Raw genomic sequence first — 26,690 nt, 5'->3', positions numbered from 1 at the left:
TAACTGCTATAATATGAATTTCTACCAATATTGAATATATTAACTATATATTATAGCAACTATGAAATCGTAATTGTTATAATATATGTAATAGCTATAAAATCATAATTGTTATAATGCGTAAAAATAAAGATGGACCTATCTTTGATTAAAAAAATAAAATGGATGCCCCATTTGGGAATAAAAAATAAAAAATTGCCCTTTAAACTTTCATAATTTTTGAATTATTTCATCATTTACTTAATATGTAAAATTAATTAAATTTTATGATATAGAGTTCTCCCTTACTCATGGTAGTTCTCTCTCACTCATGATATATTTGTTCAACTTGATGTTATTTTGTAGGTAGAATTATAAATGAATTTTGTTAACAATTTTGATGTTCAACTTAGTAAGAATTTATTTATGCTCATTTAATATACACAAGATTAATTAAACAAACAAGCTTGAACAACTTGTTAAACTAAATAAATAAACTTGAACACATATGTGTTCAATTTGTTAATGTTGGTAAACATTGTGAACAATGTTATTGAACAATATTCATAAATTATATTAATTAATAAAACTCTTATCAATATGTTAAATAAATAATAAAATAAATAAATAAATAAATAAGTTTAAATTATTAACTATAATAATCAATTAAAAATTTTAAATTATCAAATAAATTTGAATTAAAAATTCGATAATATCCAAACAATTAAGGTCAAATCAAATTCAAATTAAATTTAAAGTAAGAGTTGGATAATATATTAAGTATATCAAAGTAAATTAAACTCCCCCCCCCAAAAAAAAAAAAAAAAAACTAGCTTAGATTAATTCATTTTAAGTTCGGCATTTGAAAAACACAACGCAGAGATTCCTCGAATCAGTCATTTTATGGAGTAATCATTTTTTCCTTCTGTCGTTTCTCCCCTCGTTTCTTTCCTCGGCAGCGACTCCCTTTGATCTAGAGAGAAGAGAGAGAGAGAGAGTCGATCTGAAGGGCGAACGATGCTGCTGTCCGTGGAGTCTCTCCTCCTCCTTCCTTCCCCCTTCCTCGCCAGGAGGCCCTTCATTTGCCTCCGCCATCGCCGCGATGCGCCTCTCCTAGCTCGCCGTCGGCGTCGGTTCCTCGATCTGGCAGGCTCAGGAACGGCTAGGTCGGCTTCTTCCTTGGGGCGAATTGGGGCCCTGACGGCCAATTCTCTACCGGTGAGATCGTCGCCATCCTCGCTCTTTAATGTTTGACCATGCCTGTATTTTAGTTTTCGTTATTGAAGGTTGGCGTGCCCTTATGCCCCTCGATCGTGGAATTCGAGTCGCTTTAATTCGCCATACTCGTGATGTGAGAAATTGAAGTTGCATATGTTAGTTAGGCAATATTTAATTTAGTTTTTCCTTATTTGAAGTAGGTAATCCACTACTTTTCTTTCTTCCATGTATTAAGGTCTCTTCAGCTTTGTTGTTTGCTATTAAGAAATATTACAAAATAATTCATCCTGAATCAAGTAACAGAAGGAACTTTCTGACCATTTTCCTGAGGCTAGTTAAGTTCCTGTAGGGTCTCTTGCGAAAACATGCTGATTCTAGTTTCTTTGTTTCCTTTCTTTCCCTTTGGAGAATTCACCACCTAACTTGGTTCTGCATATATGGCTGCAATTTTATATATTCACGCTCCAACTATTTGCAGCAAAGTAATGATGTTTATACAGTAAGTGATTTCATGACCAAAAAGGAAGATCTTCATATTGTGAAGCCTAACACTTCGGTGGATAAAGGTACTAATAGTATCACTATTTTTTGTTTATTCATTTATATGTTTATTTTTCTTCTTCTTCAGTCCTACACTAATTGCATAGTTTACCCATCTGATGTTAAAAGCACTGCAGATGTTAGTGGAGAACAGGATTACAGGATTTCCTGTGATTGATGATGATTGGAAGTTGGTACGTTCTTTTCTTCACCAGATATAATTTCAATGCTTGTTGAAGTTTGTGCTTCTTTGTCATAGTTGTATGATTGTATCTCCAAGTCACCGAAATTATCTTCCTAAGGGTATGGAAATATGCTCATTCTTTGGTTAATCTTTAAGACATTAATGATTCAATTAGATGTGACCTTTTGAGATGGTAAAATGATAATTCTTTCTTTTATTTAAATTTTCATGTAATAGCTGATATGCTGACATAATTTTTGTTAGTTTAAGAATCATTGTAGAACCTTTTTTTTTCATTGTCTATGTATGAATAAGCCATTTCTATCGAATATATGCTCTTGTTTTCTTGTTAATATTAGAGAAGGCTGATGGTTGGATATGATTTGATGTCAGTATAAGATGATAGATTATGATTTTCAAGGCAAACTAACGACAAGCACATCTTTTTTCTGGAGGCTCAGACAACATACTAATAATGAATAATCTTGACATAGATTGTGTGGAATCCATTGTAAGGACATCAAGGTTGATGCTACAGTGCAAGCTTTGGCGGTTCACTAGTGTTATTACCCTGTGTAGTGATGCTTTGTTCTTAGAAGGCTAAAAAGAAAAACTCATCTGAGGGGTTACAGCAAGTTAAAATTGACACTATCTATTGTTGCATTAGCAATACTCCCAGGAACCATGTTATGTCAGATTGCATGATCACATAACAATCCTTTGTTCAGGTCAAAAGCCAATTATTGTCTCTGACATCCTCAGTGTCTACAACTTTTGCTTAAATATTTCAAGAGTGATTTTTGATGGTTGTGACAGAACCAGATCAGTCCTTGAGAAGCCTCTTCAGAATTTGGAGTTGCGTTAATTGCTCTCCAATAGCAGCCAAGGAACAATAGTTGGTCTCTGCTTCAATTTTTTAAGGACTACTCTGCTATAGGAAACATTTTCATGCGCTTAGCAACTTGCCGATATGACACTCGATAAAAGTTGGTTCAATTAGTTCTAAAATAATTAGTATGTACTTTTGACTGCTTATTAGTAATCCAAAAAATTCTAACTAGCAATTAAAAGTTAATCATAATGTTATACTTTGTTGTGTTCGGAGGTAGAAATGAATTATATTTCTTCTTTTTTAAAGCCTAAATTTTGAGCCTTTTATTTATTGACAACTTATTTAGAAATGACTTCATGACTTTTGGGTTTTATTTGGTGGGAAGGGTATCCCAGCTAGAAATAAATCAAAAGATTTGAATTATGTTAAATTGTTGAATATGATCATATTTGATGCCTTAGGGATGCCAATTAAGATTCAAGTGGTTAGAAGAATGTTCATTGACTTTGTCTGCTGGCATGCTGCTGCAATCATCATTGATTATAATTTAATATAAATGACTGGTTATAGTACCCTTTTTTTGTGCATAAGTATCTCAAAATGCAGTCCGAAGTTCATTTTTTTTCTTTTACCTTGATTGCTCCTAAACATTTTTAGGAATGTTTGTCTTATGATGCCTTCTTAATTTTCCTTGTTGCAGGTTGGTGTCGTTTCAGATTATGATTTGTTAGCACTTGATTCAATTTCAGGTTTCGTCCTTTTTTAATTGTGTTTGATTTTTTGGTACCTATTATCACCTTGCTGACTGCCTTCTTATATATAACCTCTTTAATTTCTCCTTCAAGCAGCATGATTCATTTTAACTGCATTTGAGCTTCCTAATTAGCTCAAGTCAGCTTTCTTGTCCTCTCATTTGTTGATCGATAATTTACCTTGATGCATTCATATTTGCCCCACTTCCATTAATACATCGAAACTGAATGTTGTGCAGTATCATTAGTATTTCTGCCTAGTGCAAGATTTGAAGCTAATCAGACAGAAATTTTGGGAGCTTCTCATAAGCAATGGTTTCAATGTCGTATATGTTAGGTATCTGAATGATGAGGAAAAATCTATGTTGACAACAAATGTTTGAGATCTCGTGGATGCGTTATTGATTCCAATCAAGCTTGCTCAAGTCTGGAAACAATGTGATAAACTTCAAGGGTTCATGGATGCTTAATAAAACCTGTGGGAAGGCTTTGTTTATCAACATTTGAAAATTTAAGCAATGGAAAGGAGAATGGTTGAGACAATAACACATTAGGAAAGTTGTTATAGTGCTATTGTAATATCCTCTCATAATGGATAGGATCTTTCAAAACCATCTATTTGATGTTCCAGCCTTTTAAAGAGACATAATAGTCCCTATCTTAGTTTTATTATGTACTACAAATGAGCTTTCCTTCAGCGAGACGCAGTACATCTTCATCAACATATTTTTTAACCTTTGAGGGGCTATAGTTTTAATCTCTACAAGAATACCATGACACCTAAATACATAATGTCTGTTGCACCATCATCATCATTTATCCAAACATATTTGCCCCAATTATTTGGGGTCAGCTATACAAATCTTATTCCTTTATCGATTAAGTCATTTTTTTTGTTATATAAACTAATATTTTCTTTGGTGTCATACTAGCTCTCTATGCTTTCCAGTCTAATATTCAGCTCTTCTAAATAGTCGCCTTTGAAAATATTCGTGGCATTTCAAACTATTTTCTCTCATTTTATCTTATATTGGAACTACACTTAATCACTCATCAATATTTAGTATTTTATATTCTATCCTTTATAATAGCTCCACACATCCTTCTTAACATTCTCATCTTTGTTACAATGACTTTTTGTATGTGTTGTATCCTAACAATCCAACACTCTGATCTATGAAATATGGTGAACACTCTGATCTATGAAATATCGTGGATTCAGGATTGTACTGTAGTCTTAATACATTAAGCAATATCTCTTGTTAGGTATCTTTTTATCCTTCTCACTCGATTCTTCATTGTTTCTTGAGGTATAAATAAGTTTTTTGATGCCCTAGCCAGTCTCTACCCCCTGCTTCTCTCGCTTTATATGAATATAGATATGCTTACTTATCAATTTTGGTGCCCTAATTTGTAACAATGAGTTTTCTTTTCGGTTCAGGCAGTGGACTAACTGACACAAGCATGTTTCCTGAGGTTGATAGTACGTGGAAAGTATGTGCTTTATATAGCAATATTGATTATTCATATTACTTATCAAGATATTGCATTTAATAGTATATATGTTTCGGTTAGTATGTTTTTCTTTTTGAAAGATTTTTGAACCATAAATGGGGGGAGGATATGCAAGTTTTGATGTTTCCAAAATGGTAGAACTTACACAATGTCTTCAAGTGTTCACTTACGAGTTGTTTAGATAACTTGCAAACTGCAAATCTATTTATAGTTAGTCCTTAAAGTTGCAAGTGTTACTTGCATTTTAAAATGACCCTGCCTTTATGCAAGTAACATGGAATTGTGAACAATTGTAACATCAACAAAAATTATGTTGTGACCATTTGGGATTTGATTTTATGAATTGTACTCCACTTTATTCCCTATTTAACATAATATCATTACTGATATTTATGCCATTCAGATGTTTGTTTTTATATTTAGTAAAGATTTCTAGGTAGATTTCCCAAATTATGTGCTTGAAGTTTGGGTGTCCCTTGAATCATGCACCTATTATCTAAATACCCAAAGTATGCCTTTTTTTTAGTTTGGAAATGAGTTTTGAGCATGTAAAATCATCTTAATTCAGTTAATTGATTCGTTGAATTAAAAAAAAAAAATACCATAATACTCTATTTGACAAACATTTGGTATATTTTTCTTTCTAAAATGACATTTGTTTAATCATCAAGATGTTTTAGAACATGGTTGCCAATAATTATCACTTTGGACAGAAAAATATACCATAGGTTAGGAGTTTTTGGTAGTTCCACAAGTATTTAGGTTCAAAGGGCCTATCAAGCGTTTTTAAAATCACCTTGTAGCCCAAAAATGTTCATTCAGATAGAAAATTTCCATACTAAAGGTTAATAGGACTTTTAGCCTATTAGGTAATCACGGGGAGTGCTTTTGAGTTGGAAAGATCCATCTAGGAAAATCACCTTGATGACCAATAAGAAACCATTTGCAAAGAAAATCACACTACGTTTCTATAGTGCCAAGTAGGGTGAACGAAGGTTTTTGTTTTCTATTTCAAAACCTCCATCAAGGTGATTTTAGTGTTCAAAAAAGTTTTGGGGAATAAAACCGAGATCTAACGTCTTTAAGTTCAAATGAGCAATCCAAATGAGTTAAAAATTTCAAAACTCAATTTGAGTTTAAAACACTGAACCTAGGATATTGTGGATATTTGGAGAGTGAAGATGCATGATATTGGTATATATCTTGAAAGTAGAAAGCATGAAGGGGAGCCTTGGCATAAGAGTAAAGTTGTTGTCGTGTCGCGGGTTCGAGTTTCGGAAACATCCTCTTATAAAGTAGGGTAAGACTGCGTACAATAGATGCATGCCTGGGTTGTCCTTTTTTTTTATCTTGAAAGTAGAAAGCATGATTTTTGGAAATCCAAATTTGTGGTGATGGTTTGGTAAATTTGTGCGGCTTCTTTTCATCTACCTCTACCTCCACCCCTTTAAACTCAAACTAGTTCAACTTATCTACCTTTGGAATGTATCTATCTTTGAGTGTGTATGCTCATATCATTTTAATATATATTTCCTCATATTTCATCTAATACACACAGTTGCTTCTCCAGTAATAATACTACCTTTTATTTTAGTTCCCTAATAAGCTCACATTCGTTTGTTCACATTTCTACTATATCATCAGTCTCACGTTTTACTTCTTTTATTGCCTGACGCTCTTATACATGATGAAGCATAGATAAAGCATGGCTGGTTTTACTACCCCCTTGCAGAACTTGAGGTCATGCTACAATTATGCAATATTTCAAATGTTCCTCTCTATTTGTCCACTTAGGATTTATACTCTAAATAATATGTTCTTCACTCTCAGCATATGAGATTACTTGCATAAAATTGTTGTTCGTTCTGTACATTTCATTTATTCAATCTTTTTTTTTCCGTAAACTTAGCATTAAGTTTCTAAATTTTTTTATCCGCAACTCAAGTTTCTAGTTTATTTTAAGTTCTGACTAACTTGGATAATTTCATTTGCCATTAACAAACACATAAAAGTTTACACCTAAAATTGAACATTATAATGCCAAATTATTATGTCCATAGATATAATAACTTTAAATGCAATAGTACATCTAGGTGGGAAAGGATATATTCCTCCATTCAGCCCTGTGCAAGGGTATATTGGTAACTTAACTAGAATCATAGGCCCAATTGAGCCTATGCAAGGGTATATTGGTAACTTTTGTAGAATCATAAACCAAACTGAGAGTTGGATTTCCATCTTGCCGCAGACATTCAATGAAATCCAGAAGCTACTCAATAAAACTAATGGTAGAATTATTGGAGATGTGATGACTCCCGCTCCTCTTGTAGTTCAGGAAACAACCAACCTTGAAGATGCTGCAAGGTCTGTGCGGTGAACCATAGCTGAATTCTTTAAATAACAGCTTGAATGAAAATTTCTGGAGTTGCATCATTTTCTGGTTTCAGGTTACTACTTGAAACAAAATATCGCAGACTTCCAGTCATCGACAATGACGGTAAATTGGTATGTGAATCACACACTACTATTTTTGTTTGTTTGTTTGTATTCATATGTGCTTATTCTAATGATCTATTAAACATCAAAGGTTGGCCTCATTACGAGGGGAAATGTAGTTCGAGCAGCACTCCAAATAAAGCGTGACATTGAGAAAAATTCAGAGTCTAAGATTTAAATCTCATGAATGAGATTGTTCATGTCGCAGCTATTACTTTGACTTAGAATAGGAAATATTTTGAGCAATGGTAAAAAAGTACAGGAGGAGAAATCATTTGCTATATCGACTGCCTAGTTTATTGAGAACAGAGTTATATTGATTTGCACTATAGCTTTCTTTAAAAACAATCAATCATAAAAACTTATATTAAAATAATTAACGATGAAAACTTATGTTGGTGTGGTCTTTGATCTTGTTTCCATCTAAACTTTCTCCTCGCTGAGCTGCTCTTTGCTTCCGCTTCTCTTGTTAAAAATAAGATGCGTTAAAGAGTAGGATGGTTAAATCACTTTTTTTGAGATGAAAGGTACTCTGTCTCTTTGCCATAGCCCTCGCTTGTCACTGTCCCGAGTACTCTAACCTCCCAAATTAGTTGACCTCCTGGCCCCTTGACACCCGGTTAACCATAACGTCCCGAATGGCCCTAAGCACTTGGGCAAGCGACCATGCGTTACTTGGTCTAAAGCCAAGCCAACTAAGAAGTTTCCGGTGCTGCCACTACGAGGTTGGGATCAAATCCCAGTTAGTAGTTGGATATCTGTTCTCTTTTATGTGCTATTTAATTATCCAAAGTTAGTAATCGATGATTTACCTTTTCTGTGTTAGTTTGGGGACGTATTGACGAAAGTGCTAAGACAAACGAATCACCTTTTATCATCATATTGTGATCCGGTGGTAAGGTAGGGTCCGATCGGCAGGAGGTCAAAGTAGTCAACGTTAAGCGGGCGTCCGATCAGGCGAATTACCTCCGTGGTCAGCAGGAAGGGTAGACGGACCGACGCTTCAACAACTCGGTCAGACACCGAGTTTTCGAAGCTCATGAAGCTCAACCAGGTAGGCACGAAGGCCGAGCGACCATCCCGCTTGGCCAAATAGTGGATGCAGCCTTGACCTAGTAGACAGGGTTCCCTCGCCCGATGGGGGGAGTCAACCAGCAGAGCACTGGTCGAGCGGACACTCGGCCCAGCTATTGCATCACCCGGACGGCAGATTGGCCGAGTGGCTCTCCTGCTCGGGACGCGCAGCTCGGCTATTGCATCACCCCGACGGCGGACTGGTCGAGCGGCTCTCCCGCTCGACCCAATAACAGATAAAGGAGCATCTGACAATATCTTCCTAGGGATTAGTGCCATCGGCAGGCGACATGGTCGGCGACGTGGTCAGACAGAGGATCGTACGGTGGAAGCTTCCACTGTCGCGTCAGGGATATGTTCGAGTTGTTAAGGTATAGCGTCAGACACGCTTTTCCGACACGGACTTTCTAGGTATGCTTTGGGAAGCGTGCATGTTTTCGGAAAGCGTGCGCACGCCTCTTGGGAGTTCTATATAAGAAGTCCCAAAGTTTCATCGAAGGTATAGTTTTTCATCACTGTAGCTACAGTTGCGCTGCTCCTTTCTTCTCTACTTCATTTGCTTGCCGCCGGTAATTGACTTGAGCGTCGGAGGGTCATCGCCGGGGAACCCCTCCTCGGCTCGGCACTAACGACTTTGTGATTGCAGGCTTAGCTCGTTGGAGGTCCGCATCACCTTCAGTCGACATCCAGGCAACGTAAGCGCCATTTTCCCAGCGTCCGTCTACTCACACTTGGACAAGATCATATTGTATTATCATGACTTATCTTGTCAAGTCACAAGCCTAGCTCATATCACTTGTCAGTGTCTCCGTAATTCAAATATACATATCAAATACAAATAACAAATGTAATTCAAATATACATATCAAATACAAATAACAAATGTCAAGACCTAAAAGTTGGATAGGACAACTTTATAACACAATTACACTAACAAGGACATCTTATGTGATTCATAAATATTATATAATTGTTGGATATAAGAGTATCCATATCAGTTTCTCTATTACTATATCTAAAATTTAGGATAAATGACTTACTTTATTAAATTTAGATAATCACTTTTCATTACACATTACATCAAATGCCCTAAAGTTTTCATCATCCTTAATTTTTTTTATTTTCTTCTCTTTCTTCTATTTTTTATTATTATATTTATGGAATGAATAGAAGGAGAGAGATTGAGTGGAAGGAGAGAGATTAAAAAGAAATATTATTTTATTTTTAGGGTAGAGATTTCATTTCCTAAATTTAGAGAATCATTATTCATCAAATCTAAATTTAGGAAATGGATAGGGTAACTGATGCAGAGAGTTTTAATTATCCTATTTAAAATTTAAGATAAATTTTTTAGATAGGGTAGCTGATATAGATGCTCTAAGTGATGTGAATGGATAAGAGGTGGAAGAGAAAAAAGGTTTCATTGTAAATGAGACTTTAATTGCACATTGGAAGTTTTAAGATTTATTGATTGATTTATATGCTTTGATGATATGAACAAATGTAAGGAAGATTAAGTTAAACTTTTTTAGTATATTGTTCTTTTAAATCCTATTGCATGATAATATATGCAAAAAGTAGTATACAAACATTAAATCTAGTTTGAACTAGTTTTTAAAATGTTTTACACAATAAACACATATATAGTGTTAAAGAGGTCAAAGTCAAGGTGATCAATGTTTGGGGTGCTAAATGATTGAACGGAGGACAATGACAATGATTGGTCGAGCAGTCAGATCTCGACCGGCAGGAGACAGGTACGATCAGACCTCTAGTCTAGCTCGGGATGCTGCGTAAGACAATTGATGCTCTATACGAAGCAATAGGATGTCGAGGGAGACCGGGTAGTTTGTTTGAACGAGAGAAGACAGGTGCTATAAAGCCATTGCATAGAAGAGCCACTGAGGTTGACAGAGTGGAGGGGTCTTGGTCGAGCGGCTACTCCGCTCGACCAAGTAGTAGGACTTGACTGCGGACGAAGCGGAGTCCCGGTCGAGCGGCTACCCCACTCGACCTAGCAACGGGACCATTGTAGTATCTCTCGACATCCTTTTGAGAGGTAGTGCCGCTGATACGGCCATGATTGACAGGCGGATCGTACGACGGAAGCTTCTATTGTTTTGTTAGGGATATGCATGCCCTGTTAAGGTATGGTGTCAGAGGTACTTTCATGACAGACACTTTCATGGAACACATTGGAGAGCGTGTCCATGCCTCAAGAAGCGTGCACGTCGTCCACAAGGGCTTTATATAAAGGGGGGTCCATCACCGGTGGGGAGACGCATGATTTACTATTTACGCATAGTTCTACATTTGCTTCGTTTCTCTTCATATTCCGATGGTTGACTTAAGCGTTGGAGGGCCAACGCCAGGGACCCCTTCCTTGGCTCGGCATTGGCGTTATTTGTTTTGCAGAACGGAGCAAAGTCCATAACCGGTTAGCGGAGCCGCTACCTCCCCAACTTTCCAGCTTCACGTTTTCGGACAGATCAATATATTTTATTTTCAAAATATCTATTATCTAACATTGTTATAATAACTATCGGTAACTACTAAAACGCTATTCTTTACCTTCCAAGTTATTATATTACATTCGTTATTGATCCTGTCCGAAAATCGTGGAGATGACAAGTTGGGGATGTGGTTGCTGTGTTGACTGGATGTTGACTCCGCTCCGCTATGCAACACAAGAAACGTCAGTGCTGTGCCAGGAAAGGGGTCCTAGCGTTAGCCCTCCGATGCTCAAGTCAATCACCGAAAAGAGGAAAAAAGATGGAACAACAGTAGACATAGGCGTGAATAGTGAATAACGCTACCTCTGTTGATGTACATATCCCCTTTTATATAGTGTTCTGGTGGGCGACGTTCACATTTCTCTCGAGACGTAAGCACATTTTTCAATTGATTGTGGGCACGTTCTCCAATTTGTCCTATGAAAGAACATGTCATAAAAGTGCTTCTGACATTATACCTTAATAGATATGCATATCCCTGCCCAGACAGTAAAAGCTTCCGTCATACGATTCGTCCGTTGACCATGCCCTATGTCAGCGACACTATCTTCTAGAAGGATATTGAAAGATACGACAATGATCCCGCTATTCGGTTGAGCTGGGTAGCCGCTCGGCTAGGACTCCTCCGCTCGGTCGGTCTCGGTTGTTCTTCCTTATGGTGATCGGGGGTACAGTAGCTTGTCTCCTTTCGCTCTAACAGACACTTCGGTGACCTTAGCATTCTGTCGATCCACATTAAGTGTGTGACGATCTTGTCCTATTGTTCCAAGCTAGACGGAGGTCGGCTCGGACAAGCCTCTTGTCGATCGGACACTGTCCGCATCAATCAGTCATTGTAGTCGATCTCCGCTCGACCACCATAGGTGAGCCCTTTGACATCCAGGTGTTGACCACCTTGACTTTGACCTCCACATCGACTGTTATCTCCGTCCTTTAACCTGTATTTAGTGGATCCCTCTTTATCACCACATCAATTATTATAATAATCGAGACTAATTGTTATAACAGCTAGAAACTATTAAGTAACCGTTGTTGTAATTATTTTAAAATGATTTTAATTAATTTAAAATAATCTTAATAAAATTTTAAGAATTTAAATAAGTTTATTATTTTTTTAATATAATAGTGTTTAGAGTTGAATCTATGATTCAAAATTTTAAGATTTAATCACAATACGTAAAGTTATTTGACTGTTATAACATGTATAAATAGCTACTATAGCATGATAAATCAATTATTTTATTAAAATATTTAAATTTTGAATATTATTATATTAAAATATTTTTATTAACTTAATTTAAACTATCTAAATTTTATTAAAATTATTTGAAAACAATTGTAACAATTATCCAGTGGTCGTTATAATATATATAAAGTTTATTAAATAAATACTACAGTAATGTAACAGTATCATATTAAATGTTACATATTATATGAGCTATTTACTAACTTTTACACACGCTTATAGTAACTCCCTAATATTTTTTACACATTATAAGAATTAGTAGTAAAAGTTTGAAATGAAGATATTTTAGCCCCTAGGGCATAGTAATAATAATTAACGATTCTTAAAAATTGATAATATAAAATTTATTTCACTATGTATTTTCTTTTATATCCATAAAGTCGGTACTAAAAAAAATTTATTAATGTAGCGAATATATATTTTTGAAATGAAGATATTCTTAAGATAAATTATCTTATGTGTTTTTTTAATGGATGATTTGCTTGAGAATGCTTTTTTATTTTTGTTCAATTATAATTAATCTAAAAACTAATTAAAAATAGTCATATAAAACTTAAGGGAGACGGATCGGTTTGATCTCGCATGGAAAGTTCTGGGATCAGAAGTTTGAACGAATCATCCTTTGTCAGGTGGAATCGGAAGTCTGTACCCATCCGCACTTGGCCTTCTTGCGGTGGATTCGTGCCATTTTCTTCAAGATGGAAGAAGAAGGAAAGCATGCGCAAATCGCAATTGGACGGTGCCTGGATGAGACATTCGATCAAACATCCCGAGGCTTGAGCACGTTACACTTGGGAACCGTAACTCCCTATTCCACTCGGTAGTGACACGTAGCCGCACCGCTCTTTTCCGGCGACGCTATCCCGGTTCGCACAATCCTGCGGCGCACATGGTTTGTTCATCTAAATCGTACGGTCGAGATCGCGTCACCGACTCAGCTAGGGTTTGCCAGCACCCGGCTATTTAAGGTGCCTTCCGAAGAGATGCCTGCTAGAGGAGAGCGGTGCGGTTGCGTGCGGCTGTCCTTCCCAAACCCTATCAGTTCTCCCTCAAAAACCAAAAAAAAAAGTGGAAAAAGGAGAAAAAAAAATTGTGATCGACGGATCTCCGATCCATCAATCGGAATCCTATCTGTCGTCGTCGTTGTGTTTTGGATCGGTAAGGGTTCGTGTAGGATCTGGGGAAGTAACAAAATTGTGATCGTCGGGATTGGAGTGTTGAGATGGCGATTCAGCACCAGGCGGTTGTATCCAGCGCGGAGGCCGCAATGGGTGGTGGCGCGGGCCAGTTCCCTTCGACGTCGCTGTACGTCGGGGACTTGGAGTTGGGTGTTTCGGATGCGCAGCTGTATGATGTCTTTAGTCAAATCGGACAGGTTGTGTCGGTCCGTGTGTGTCGCGACATCACCTCACGTCGCTCACTTGGTTACGCCTACGTGAACTTCAGCGATCCTGCCGATGGTACTTTTGCACTCTGTTATTTTTGTTTTCTATTTTGGTTGTTGTTCATGATGAATCATTTTAAATTTTATTGCGTTTCTCTATGTTTGTTCAAGTTATCTCATATAATCTTAACAAGACCGACTGGGCTATAAGTTTTACCAGTGGCTTGCTCTTCCTTGGGTTGAGGAATACATATCTAGCATTTTTATTTTTTATTTTGGGTTGTCCCTGTTTGTAAATAGGGAAAATTATATCTTGATATTTTTAAGTATGATGAGCTTTTTGAACAACTATCATTTCTTTAGATTCACCGGCAAGCATCTATAATTTCAAGAGAGGTTAACGACAGACAAAACCCTAGTATTTTGCCTCCTGATTGCATCATCTTCTTTTCCTATAATAAGGTTTAATTAATATAGCTAATTGTAGTTGAATCTATTAAAGCCATGGTGTAAGAGGTAGTGTGAGACCAAACTAACTCTACTCTATGGAATTAATAGTGATTTGGTTTTTCCCAAATTATTTGTACAGCACTGCAATGTGGGATAATATTCATGCACCTCATGGTTGAAATTTGCAGAACTTGGTGATGAGTGATGCTATTGCACTAGATTGCTAAATACATTTGAAAGATGTTTTCCTTGGTGCCAAATAACTGGACAGGATGTCATGCACTTTCATAGAGGATTTTATGTCCTAGAAAACATCAGGAATGCTTAATTATGCCACATAAATATTCTCTAAAGAATTTGCCTCTCTTAAGGAAATCATATATATACATACTCCTTTGTGTCTACTTGTGTATGTGATCTGGTAAACATAATATTTCAAATTCTCTGGCACATATTAAATACCCTGTATTCCTTCACTGAATTGTATAATGACAACAATGAGACTTTAACCAAAAAAGTTCTCTTTTGGTTCCAGCTATGACACAGTTGCTTCATAGTTTTTATGATTATCAGGAACTGCACAGCATAATGTTATCAGTATTTTATTTTGTTCTACTTGGTGACAGAAGGGTCAAGAGTTTGTCACTAACGCTATATCTGTTGTCATGATTTAATGCTGAAGTTACATGATTTTGATTTGAAATGCTCAATGTTGTATTCTAAGAGGTTGTATTGTAAATGAATCCTAAGACATTGAAATGTACCCTATTCTTATGATTTTATTTGTTTCTAAAATGAAAGATCAAAATGCATATTCCTTAAATTTCTAATTCTCCTGGTAAATTTTTTTTCTTAGGTTTGAGTTCTGATTCCATCATCCATGACAAACTGAAAATAGAAATTTCAGAAAGAATCTTGGATGATGCAATTTTAAGACCTGTTTCTTAAATTGATGAGATTATTTTCTGAACAGTTGTTACTTCTTATTTAATTGTACAGTTGCCTTTTGTTGATGTTCAATTTGATGCTTGGGCAATTGGTATGTAATAACTTTCATAGCTCAAGTAACCTGAGTTTTTTTTCCCATGTCAACTTTCAAGTATGGGCCACCTGTAGAGAGGAATGGATTGATGTGTATATGGTAATTTTTTTCCTTCATAACTTGAAGTGTGGATTTGTGTCAGTTGATCATTAATAAGTATGCTCTGACATCCTCTGAGTAGATGTTGATCATTTGTTTATAGTATGAGTAACTGACTATAATCTTTTCAATGACATTAGGAAAAGAGATTTTTTTCCTTTTCTGTTTCCTATATTTGTTTTTTGAGGATTCTTGCCACAATACCTAACTACATGATATTGATGCGTTTGATAGAGTCATCATATTCAATGGCTTTGTGGAAATTCATGTCCATAGAAACCTACTCATAACAAGGTCAAATTTACTTTCCATTGGAAATTTTGATACTGGTTGGGATCTTTTTTTCCAACTTCAGTGTTTCTTGATTATGATTCTCCTCCACGCCATAAATCCTCTATGTTTCAGTTGAATCTTTTATGTGATTTTTATTTACTTTGTTAAGTTTATATTTGCAGCGGCAAAGGCAATTGAAATTCTTAATTTTACACCTCTTAATGGAAAGGCTATTCGCCTTATGTATTCAAATCGTGACCCTAATATGCGCAGAAGTGGTGCTGCCAACATATTTATTAAGGTATGGTTCTTTTTATACAATTCCATTAAGAATTTTGATATTATCCTTTTTATCTTTTTAATAATTATGCATATTTGCAGAATCTGGACAAAACTATAGACAACAAAGCTCTGTATGATACATTTTCTGTCTTTGGTAGCATTCTGTCCTGCAAGGTTGCCCTAGACGCATCTGGCCTTTCAAAAGGCTATGGATTTGTTCATTTTGAACAAGAGGAGGCAGCACAAAATGCTATTGAGAAGTTAAATGGCATGCTCATGAATGATAAGAAAGTATTTGTTGGGCCATTTGTTCGTAAACAGGAGAGGGAGGGTGCTGCAACCACTGTTAAGTTCAATAATGTATTTGTAAAAAATCTTTCAGAATCTGTAACAGATGAAACACTACAAGAAGTTTTTGGTGAATTTGGAAAGATCACTAGTTGTATTGTGATGAGGGAGGGAGATGGAAGATCCAAGTGCTTTGGCTTTGTCAATTTTGAGAACCCTGATGATGCAGCGATGGCTGTTCAGGAACTTAATGGGAAAAAATTTGATGATAAGGAATGGTATGTTGGAAAAGCACAAAAGAAGTCTGAAAGAGAGCAGGAACTTAAAGAGAGATTTGAGCAAAGTAAGCAGGAGGATAGTGAAAAATTCCAAGGGGTTAACTTATACTTGAAGAACTTGGATGATAGCATCGGGGATGGTAGCTTAAGAGAACTTTTCTCTGGATTTGGGACAATTACTTCTTGCAAGGTTCTTTTTTGTCTGTTAGTTTTTATTTGCTGACATATTTACTTTATTTTACCCATTGTCCTATTGTCGTTTAATATTTGCAGGTTATGCTTGATAAAAATGGTGTGAGCAAGGGATCTGGATTTGTTGCTTTCCAGTCTTCTGAAGATGCATTACGGGCTGTAAGAACATCATATATCGTCCCCCGTTTGGGTGGTTTTTTTATTTATTTTATTTACTGGGCTGTACATACCATAGGTGTCGGAGATGAATGGCAAAATGGTTGGTAGCAAACCACTTTATGTTGCACTTGCACAACGCAAGGAAGATAGGAGAGCCAGATTGCAGGTGATTGTTGATGTTATTTGAGTACTGTTTTTATTGTCTGAATATATTGACAAACATATGATATTAGCAGTAGCTTTGAATATTGGCTGAATGCTCTAATCCCTCATATTTGGGTCAGCATCAATAACAGTTGCATATAAACTTTCAGAATATTAAAAAACATTTTGGTAGTTCTTTGAGGTTATAATTAATTTTATTGTGGTTGAGTTTCTTTGTTAAATAGTGTGTTCTAAAATAATGGTAGTATTATTATGGATGTACCTAGTTTTTTTTTTTGTCTATGCCCATTGTTTCTTGTATATGTGGGCATAGTTTAGCTATAGTTTGCTCATCAATGAGTCAACCACTGTTTGTTTACAGGCTCAGTTTTCGCAAACTCGCCCTGTGGCAATGCAGGCTTCAGTTGCTCCACGTGTTCCATTATATCCTCCTGGTGCACCTGGATTGGGGCAGCCACTTTTCTATGGTCAACCACCTCCTGCACTTGTTCCTCAGGTTCGTCTGTTATCCATGACATCTTCTATACCTGAGTTGTTTTCATATAAGTGTTAAAATTGTTATATGATTAGGCATTTTGTTTAATCATCTGGTTTTCTGTCAAACTAATTTGTCTAGAGGCATGCTTTGACCATGGAATTAGAACAGACTCCTTATATCATCATATATCTTTTTTTTCCCCTTCATTTTTCTAGATCTAGGAGAGGAGAAACTAGCTAACTTTTTCAATATTCTATGTCACCCTTTGAACTCTTCTTTGGGGTCTGTTACCATTTTATATGGATTGAGAACAATGCCATCAAGTGTTTGTTTACTTGAGTGGGAGAACCAAAATAAAGCAAACAGAAGAAAGCAAGAGTTTCTCTCCTTTGCTTTGAAGGAAAATGGCCAGGAAAGAAGAAATGATGGAGATTTCAACCTGGTTTTTCCTTCCAAATATATTCACTCATAGGAAAGGAACAAGTTTTCTCTTCCTTCTACTTTGTTCTCATCCTCATCTTCCTTATGACCATTTTATATGGATTGAGAACAATGCCATCAAGTGTTTGTTTACTTGAGTGGGAGAACCAAAATAAAGCAAACAGAAGAAAGCAAGAGTTTCTCTCCTTTGCTTTGAAGGAAAATGGCCAGGAAAGAAGAAATGATGGAGATTTCAACCTGGTTTTTCCTTCCAAATATATTCACTCATAGGAAAGGAACAAGTTTTCTCTTCCTTCTACTTTGTTCTCATCCTCATCTTCCTTATGCTGGCTTCCTTCTCATTTCTCTTGACTGCCAACAAATGTGGTGGTAACATTACATCACTCCAGGCTTGTGTAGTGGAGGATTGGTGAATGTTATGGGTGCTGTGCAGAACATTTTTGCACTCTAGGCTTGTGTATCACACGTCTTTTTGGCAGGTGGTCGGGGTGTTGCTGAGCAGCAGTTTCAGAATCTGGTTGTAGAGGCAATTGCAGCTTTTTGACAGGGATGTTGGTGTCATTTGCTGTTTCTAAAAAAAAATAAAGGCAAATATTATTCGCTTTTATTCCCTTCTTAAGAGATTTCAAATGTTATTTGCTTTTATTCCTTTTCCTCACTTCTTAAGAGATTTCTTTTCATTATTGTTTTTCATCCTCTCTCTCTCTCTCTCTCTCTCTCTCTCTCTCTCTCTCTCTCTCTCTCTCCCGGTAAAGACATTCTTAGTATTCCAACTAGGAGTGCCTTAATCAATTTTAATTTACAGAGACGATTATAGAAAGTCTCCCCAGCATTTAGAGTATGATTACTTGTAGGGGAGGGAATTAGAGGGGAGGGAGGTGGAGGTAGAAAGCAAAGAAGAGATTTACAAACTCAATTACTTGGCAAATTAGAGGATAGGAAGGACAATTCATTTTCTAAGTAAATGTCTGAAATATCTGAGGTGGTAATCAATAGGTTGCACTATGGAATTGTGAGGTAGTGATAGTCAATGCTCTAGGTTTTGTTGAAGCAAATTGTGTGTATGCGGAACTATAATGATGACAACTGTTGTGTATAATTTTGTTATCATTTTTCCGTTTTGTCAATTTTAATGGCGAGTTTAGTTTGGCGAAATAGAATTGAATGGAATCAGAGCGACAATGGAATGAAATGTAATGTAACAGAAACTGATATATTATTCTTTTTTTATGCGGTAGGAAATATCCACTAAGTGAAGTAGACTCTTAAATGGATGACACATGTTAAGTAAGAATAGGCAATGGATTTTTTTGCTTCGCACATTATCAACCTCACTTCATTTTAGCACATTAATCAATCCATTCACACAAAGGCTCCACCCTCTATCTTAATAATCATCCTGTTCAATCTAAATACTTGCTAGATTGGACCAACTAGCTTGACCCTATTAGCTTAATCCATTGAGCTTGACCTAGTTTGCTCTAACCAATCTATTCAGCTTGGACTTTCTTGGCCTACCTAGTTTGACTGATCGAGCCTGATTGGAATTGTCCAGCCACCTTTATAGTGGTGGAATGAAATTTTCTAGCTTTGAAAATTATGAATGGGTGGAATGGAACGAGTTATTTATCAGAATGGATCATTCTATATTAAATTATATGTTTAAACGTTGGAATCAAAGACCGTGTTCATTCCCAACATATCAGACCCATTATAAGTGTTTTGTCTCAAGACTACTAAACTGTGTATCCAATTTGTTGCAGCTTCAAAGGGGGAAGGCTGGCTGAATATCACTCTGGTTGTTGTTGGGAATTAGCGGTCTGTGTGGTGTCACAGGCAGTTGACGGTGTGTTGTGTTGTGGCAACAGCAGTGGAGAGCAGTGTCTCTGCTATGCATCCACCTGACAATGTGTCACGTGTGGCTGGGGCTCAAGTGGTACTATGTTGGAGGAGAAGAAAGGATTTAACAGAGATTCATTGTTGGGCAGCCCACTCACCTTGCTTTTTAAATGGCCCGAGAGGGATTGCAAACATTGTCTTGGTGGAGCCTAGGCTGCTTTATAGAACCATGGGTGTCTTAGATGAAAATAGATTACACTACATTGATTCAAACATGAAAAAATTGTGAGTATAAAATATGAAAAAATGTGAGTATAAAATTGATTCTGTAATCGAACATTTTGGGTTTGAAGGAATTGGTGGGGGCAGTTGCATAATTTTGTCTGGTTTAGTCTATCTCTACTGGTGGGTCATCCTCGTAGTGACTGTAGCAAACCAAACAGAAGAGAGACGGAACCCAGAGTCAGCAACTGAGGTAAAAGACTAGAAAGGTAAAGAGAAAGGACCGTGGTGGGTGCATGACAGAGTTATTTCTTCATGCATGTGCCTATTGTCTACATACTACATTAAAGCCGGTGTGCACCTTCTGTTGGATGTACATTCAATTGTTAAAGAATCTCCTTCTTTGGTAGTTGTTAATATTTCATTGAAAACCTCTCATTTCCTTGAGCATAGGAATCTTATTTTTTAATAATGTTAAATCAGCAATCTATTTCTGCTTTCCCTACTTAAGGTAAGGCTGCATATAATAGATCCTTTCCCGGACCCATAATGGCGGGAGCTCCACGGGCTGCCCTTTTAGTGAACGCTGCTGTATTCTCAGATTTTCTGTTTTACTTGGCATTTAAAGTCATCTAATTATTGAATTTTGTAAAACTTCTATGACATAAACAAACTAGTCTGAATACCTTTTTTTTCTAGGCTTTATGATTGTTTGACAACCATTTGTACTTTTTTTTGTTTGGACTGATACTTTCACATTATTTTCTAGGCTGTTTTTTGCTTTTGATCCTTAGAATTGAATAATGAGCTGCTAATAAAACTGCGCAGCCTGGATTCGGCTTCCAACAGCCACTTGTTCCTGGGATGAGGCCTGGAGGTGCACCGTTTCCCAATTTCTTTATGCCAATGGTCCAACCGGGTCAGCAAGTTCAACGTCCAGGTGGAAGACGTGGAGCATCAGGTGCTGCCCATCAGAATCAGCAGCACCCCATGCCCATGATTCAGCAACAGGTAGCTGCTAATTTTGTAAGGCATTTGTGTGTTTTTTGTTTTTAAAAACTCAGGTGTGCAGAGAGTATGCATTCTATCAAAATACAAAAATCCCATTTGTTATTGTGGAGTATTTTCAATACTGTAGATGCTGTCAAGGGGTGGACGGCCCTATCGGTATCCAGCTGGGCGTAATGTGCAAGATGTTTCTGGCATGGCTGGAGGATTGTTCCCATATGACATGGGTGGTATGCCTGTAAGGGATGCTGCCGTATCACACCCTATTCCTATAGGTGAACTGGCTTCAGCTCTTACAAATGCTACACCAGAGCATCAGAGAACGGTATGGCTTAACTAATTAGTCAGTTTCTCCATTGAAACAAAGTGCCTCTTGGATTGGCTTTGTGCCCGGGCCACCGATGCAATAATCTTGTTTTTCATTATTTTCAGTTGCTGGGCGAAAGTTTGTACCCACTTGTGGAGCAGCTGGAGCCTGAGTATGCTGCCAAAGTTACGGGCATGCTCTTGGAGATGGATCAAACTGAAGTTCTTCATTTGCTGGAATCACCCGAGGCACTAAATGCAAAGGTAGCAGAGGCCCTGGAAGTCTTGCGAAGTGTCGCACAGCATCAGCAGCAGGCTGTCTCGCCGGTTGACCGCTTGGCTGCTTTGTCACTGAATGATGTCGTTTCCTGAGTTTGCCTTTTTGATTCCGCTGGGACTTCTGGAATTGTAGTTGGTTGAGTTTTGACTGGACATGTTCCTTGTGACGGGTGGTTAAGGTTTTCGTTATTTGTTCAGTTTGCTTGGTAGGAAGATCTTTGAAACTCTGCAGTTATTTAATATGTTTTTAGAGTAATCATAAATGAGTTGGGACTTGTCAAGTAGTTCTGGGGCGTGTTAATGACGGTTTGTTACGATGGATTTCTGATGTTTTTTTGGTAGCTCTAGATCATGTTTCATCAAATTACGAAGAAGGGGATTGATGATAATTGCATAGACCCCACAAGTAGTAAATCAAATTGAGCATAACCCGAGACGGATGAAAACATGGACTTGTAGTGCTTTACTTTTCTCGTCCTTGAAGCGTAGTACAATTTTTTTTTTAAAAAAAAAAAAAAGAAAATGCAAGTAAGGTAAAAATTATAAAGGTATTTTTACAAAAAATACTTTATATTAAAAAAATATTAAAATAATGCTTTGTTCAATTTTTTATTTTTATGTAATTTAAATTGTTATAGATCAAGGTAATATCTAAATTATTTCAACTTATTTAAATTTATTTCATGCTATTATATTATATATATATATATATATATAGTCAAATTATAATTTTGGTAAAATAATAATAATAATAATAATAAAACAGGTAAAATGAAGGCATGGGGAAAGCCCAACCCTCTCCTTCCCCATTCATTTCATTGCAGGCCTTTTGGTGGAGAAAAGAAGGGACAGCAGCAGAGCCGAGACAATACGAGCCCGCTTGGTGGAGAAAAGAGAAGAGAGCAGAGAAGATGGAGAAGAGGAGCGCTTCCACTCTTTCTCCTTTTACTCTCTTCTGCTGCAAATTTTTGTTATGAGGAATCGAGCATTCCATTTTTTCCCAGTTTGCTGGATGAAAAATGGCTCTTGTATCTCTCTTCGATCATCTTGATTGTCAAGAAGAGAACTTGGAGTTGGAGGAAGAGCAACGTGAGCTGTTGGCGGACCTGCCGCTTCCGGCGGTGGAGGCTGAGGTAGAGTGGGAGCAGTTTCGCTGCTCTCTGGAGGCGAAAGAAATGGAATTTCTTCCGAAGCCTTGTCCGGACGGCGGCGGCGGGTTCTATCTCCGGTCAGCCAGGATGGAGACGGTCGAATGGATCGTGCGTGGCGCCGCTCAGCACGGCTTCTCTGCCCTCACGGCGCTGCTCGCCGTGAACTACCTCGACCGGTGCTTCCTCCCCTGCTCCGCGCGGGGCGAGCTCCTCCGGCTCCAGGACGACAAACCGTGGATGGGGAGGCTCGCGGCCGTGGCGTGTCTCTCGCTAGCGGCTAAGGTGGAGGAGACGCGCGTCCCTCTTCTACTCGACCTCCAGCTTTTCCCGGAGCCCCCGGAGGACGGCGGTTTCGTGTTCGAGCCCAAGACCATCCGGCGGATGGAGCTTCTGGTGCTCTCCGCTCTCGGATGGCGGACGAATCCCGTCACCCCGCTCTCCTTCATCCATCACCTCCTTCTTCGCCTCTTCTCGAAGGCTAAAACGGCCGAAGCCGACTTCGCTGGCGCCGACATTACCTACCGCGTCAGCGCACTGACGTCGAGGTGTGAAGCGGCTCTTCTATCTGTAATCGCCGGTAGGTACTCAGCAAACCGCTCGCTTCGCATCGATTTTCCGATCCTTCTTAATCCCTCAATGCTTGGTTTATCTATCAAAGATCAGAGATGGGTCCGATATCCGGCATCGGTATGGGCGGCGGCGGCGCTGCTCGATGCCACGGAAGCCGGCGACCACCACCGACTGTCCCTCAACGCCCCAAAGGTGGAACCTTTTTCATCCTTCTGTTGGTTCTGTCCGATCGATCGCCTTACAATCTCCCACTGCGCAAATCTTCCTCAACAGGAAAAAGTGGAAGAATGCTATCGACTTATCCTGGAGAGGACGCCGACCGCCATGATTCACCACAAGCGCAAGCGCTCCTCCGTTCCCTGCTTGTGTTCATCGCCGCCGCCGAGTCCAAGCGGGGTGATCGGGTCCAGCTTCAGCTGCGACTCATGGGCGGCGCCGCCTCCTTACAAGAGAAACAATGGCGGCACGAGCAAGTAGCATAATGCCTGTAAAAGCTACGGGTGTAGCTCGAGATCGGAGGCACTGCTGGTTTCCTCAACTCATCAATGCAATGCATCTTATTCTGGTTCGACATTCCTCTCTTAGTCTTAGCTAAGACTTTAAATCCATGGCTTTGCTTCCTTCGATCGCTGCTCGCCTGCATTGCAAATGTGCGATTGCATAGACAGGAATAAAAAAGACGACGACGACGACGACAAAGATCGAACACTTCACATTGCTTCCTTCTGAATCCATTGGTCGCATGCTTCACCACCTGATGAAATTATAATTAAATACAAAGGGTAAGGAAAAGGGTAGATTGAAACTATTTTACGGAAGGACGAAACGCAATTCATTAAATTTAGAAGGTTAAAAGTAAAAGGTTCCAAAAAGCTCAAAGTGATTTTTTTTTTACCGAAAAAAGAAGATTGAAAATGATGGGAAGGACATGGGAGTTTAATATCTCTTTAATTCCTTGGAAGAACTTGCCACCGTCCGGTAGTCCTTCACCTCTTGCCTCACTTGTCCTTGTCTTTAAATCCCTCCCCTAAAGAAGTTTCTATTTAAAATGGATGACCCATGGCTTTGTAATTTTTTTTAGTTAATTAATTAATTAATTAATTTGAGAATATTTTTCATATTTTACTTCAAAATTATCACAGTATCAATGTTAAGTTTTAAAATATGTTTCGGGCAATTGTAAAAGGTAGTTGGAAGAGGCAAAAGGATTGAAGTGCTAATAAGTGTGTTCTCGAGTCGTGTCTTTTTCTTTGTATGCCTCCTAGTGAGACAACTTACATTCCATGAGCAAATAAGCTTCAAACAATTAAAAAGCTAAATTTGAACACTCATTCTAATGGCATGATTTATTTTAAATTTGGCTTACTCGGTTAAACTCCTTCATGTCTCAAGCATGGATGGAACTCATTTGTCCACACCACCCATTAGAGTTAAAAATTGTATTGTCAAAACATGTTAAACATAATGTCATGAAGCAAAGCAATGCTTTTAAACCGTGGGACTAGTCCAATTTAGTATCTTAGAAATAAACAAGTATGTATTCTATAAAGAATATTTAATTAGAAGTTGAATCTGAGAAGCAGAGCAGTGCCTACTGCCTTGGCTTTCTATCTGCATACTCGAGTAGTTTGTCCCTCTACCTTCATACCTTCATGATGTGCATGCCACCATGCAAACCACCTTTTGGTCCTTTGACTTAACCCCATCAGCTAATTACATTCCTTACTTCATTAATCAAATCTCTTACTCGAACGACTAACTATATTGTCTAATCATTCTCTGAGTGCCATGATCAGATCTTCTTTAATCGAGTGCCAAATTTGCCATGAGCCATGGAAAGAAACACTGTGGTCAGCAAAGAAGAAACAGCAAAGAAGAAATTAAAAAGCTCTGCGTGCCAAGGAAACATGCAGGGAAGCAGACAGTCAATGCATGCACAAAGCTACCATATATATATATTTTTTAAAAATTACGATCAAAGTCGAGAGTGGGATTAAATATGTTGGCATTGTTTTTTGCATGCATTTGATGAACTTTAAAGAGTCAGAGATCATTGTGATCAGCCAAAGAAAAAGAATGAGAGATTTAATTGTTCCAGGTGGCCTTCGGTTCTAGGCCATGTCACTTGGTGCAGTTATTGTGGAATAATCGGTAAATTGAGTCCCTTTTTGACTGGGTGTCCTCCACGCCTCTGATGAGGACACAAACCTTTCACTCGCTTCCATGTTCACTTGGTGGGGATAAGCATTGCCTTGTACGCCTCTGCAGTCAGTTAAAGTTGTTGTCTTCTGAGAAAAAGAAAAGAAAAGAAAAGAAAAGAAAAGATGGTTGAGGATTAGTGATTTAACTCGGCTATCAGATAATGAAATGCCTTCGTAAAGCTATTTGTCAGGGGTTCATAAAATGAGAATCAAATCCGTCAATAAGATTTGAATCGATCTAAACAAATATAGAAAATTTTGATTTATATATATATCAAATCGGGCTGGATCCGAAATCTTAATAGATTTTTTTTTTGAGTTGCATTGAGTTCCGGTTGACTTAAATTTAGCTAGTATGGAATTTAAGATTTTATAGTTTATGGAAAAATTGTTATTATTATTATTATTATTAAGGTTGTCTCACAAAAAAAAAAAAAATGAAATTGTCACATCAATGACCCCTTAGAGCCGGTCCCACTGATATGAAGGGAAATAAATACAAGTACATAGCTGAAAGCACATAGCCGGGAATATTAAAATTGTGTCACGGATGTAGTGGATGTAGTGTATGGTAAAATACTGAGAAGAGTAATAGAAAATTAGAATTTAAATTTTAAATGGGATAAATATTTTGAACTAAGTATATATAAGTTGTACTTGAAATTTATTTAATAGATACATTAGAGGAAGGTTGTTTACCTTCAAGATTATTAAGCTGGGATAGGTGGATTATAACAAAAAAAAAAAAAAAAAAAGATTGGAGTGTGATGAAATATTAAGAAATCAAAAATTGAATTTTGATAAATATCTTTATATTTATAGACAAATTCGGGAGAAAACTTTTAGGATCTCCATAATTAATTGGGTAAAGCTCATATACTTGCATTATTAAGAAAAAATAATAGAAAGAATGACGAGTATGGAGAGAGAGCATGCGCCTCCCGTTATGCTATCTCTTATTTTGATTATTGGCTAGCTCATGAGTTAATTAAAGTCAGGATTCAAAGAATTTTGATATAGCCAATTACCTAAATACTTTCCTTATATGTCAGTCATTATTCTAAAGATTAATAGTTATTCATGATTTAATTCATCCGTATTAACCCTAGACAGATTGACGAGAATACTGAGGACAAACATAACTACCTTTTGCTAACTATCTTATTATTTTGATAATCTAAATATTCACTACTAATATATCCGGCCCTTATAATTCTAGACATAAACCCTTCCT

General features: G+C 37.4%; 3 protein-coding genes across 3 annotated transcripts; all 3 read left to right on the top strand.

Moving 5' to 3' along the window:
* Positions 1–858: 858 nt before the first annotated feature.
* On the top strand, positions 859–7,842 carry LOC122055890 (CBS domain-containing protein CBSX1, chloroplastic-like). The gene is made up of 8 exons (XM_042617569.1): positions 859–1,197; positions 1,676–1,763; positions 1,867–1,931; positions 3,454–3,502; positions 4,947–4,999; positions 7,269–7,384; positions 7,468–7,525; positions 7,608–7,842. The coding sequence occupies exons 1-8, from the start codon at positions 997–999 to the stop codon at positions 7,692–7,694; spliced, it is 717 nt and encodes a 238-aa protein (XP_042473503.1). The 5' UTR covers positions 859–996; the 3' UTR covers positions 7,695–7,842.
* Positions 7,843–13,317: 5,475 nt separating this feature from the next.
* On the top strand, positions 13,318–21,818 carry LOC122055888 (polyadenylate-binding protein 2-like). The gene is made up of 9 exons (XM_042617567.1): positions 13,318–13,809; positions 15,780–15,898; positions 15,979–16,635; positions 16,719–16,796; positions 16,873–16,962; positions 17,323–17,457; positions 20,770–20,952; positions 21,080–21,274; positions 21,382–21,818. Exons 1-9 carry the CDS (start codon positions 13,572–13,574, stop codon positions 21,625–21,627), a joined length of 1,941 nt encoding a protein of 646 aa, XP_042473501.1. The 5' UTR covers positions 13,318–13,571; the 3' UTR covers positions 21,628–21,818.
* Positions 21,819–22,336: 518 nt separating this feature from the next.
* On the top strand, positions 22,337–23,828 carry LOC121968072 (cyclin-D3-2-like). The gene is made up of 3 exons (XM_042518584.1): positions 22,337–23,262; positions 23,344–23,447; positions 23,529–23,828. Exons 1-3 carry the CDS (start codon positions 22,554–22,556, stop codon positions 23,730–23,732), a joined length of 1,017 nt encoding a protein of 338 aa, XP_042374518.1. The 5' UTR covers positions 22,337–22,553; the 3' UTR covers positions 23,733–23,828.
* Positions 23,829–26,690: the final 2,862 nt, after the last annotated feature.

This window comes from Zingiber officinale, chromosome 3B, assembly GCF_018446385.1.
Source record: "Zingiber officinale cultivar Zhangliang chromosome 3B, Zo_v1.1, whole genome shotgun sequence".
Lineage (NCBI taxonomy): Eukaryota > Viridiplantae > Streptophyta > Magnoliopsida > Zingiberales > Zingiberaceae > Zingiber > Zingiber officinale.
This window is presented reverse-complemented; position numbering and strand designations above follow the sequence as displayed.

Coding starts and splice junctions, on each gene's coding strand:
- LOC121968072 (XM_042518584.1), top strand. CDS start 22,554: ATGGCTCTTGTATCTCTCTTCGATCATCTTGATTGTCAAGAAGAGAAC. Junction 23,263..23,343: donor TCTTCTATCTGTAATCGCCG/GTAGGTACTCAG, acceptor TATCTATCAAAG/ATCAGAGATGGGTCCGATAT. Junction 23,448..23,528: donor TGTCCCTCAACGCCCCAAAG/GTGGAACCTTTT, acceptor CTTCCTCAACAG/GAAAAAGTGGAAGAATGCTA.
- LOC122055888 (XM_042617567.1), top strand. CDS start 13,572: ATGGCGATTCAGCACCAGGCGGTTGTATCCAGCGCGGAGGCCGCAATG. Junction 15,899..15,978: donor CTGCCAACATATTTATTAAG/GTATGGTTCTTT, acceptor GCATATTTGCAG/AATCTGGACAAAACTATAGA. Junction 21,275..21,381: donor CACCAGAGCATCAGAGAACG/GTATGGCTTAAC, acceptor CATTATTTTCAG/TTGCTGGGCGAAAGTTTGTA.
- LOC122055890 (XM_042617569.1), top strand. CDS start 997: ATGCTGCTGTCCGTGGAGTCTCTCCTCCTCCTTCCTTCCCCCTTCCTC. Junction 1,932..3,453: donor TTGATGATGATTGGAAGTTG/GTACGTTCTTTT, acceptor TCCTTGTTGCAG/GTTGGTGTCGTTTCAGATTA. Junction 5,000..7,268: donor AGGTTGATAGTACGTGGAAA/GTATGTGCTTTA, acceptor ATCTTGCCGCAG/ACATTCAATGAAATCCAGAA.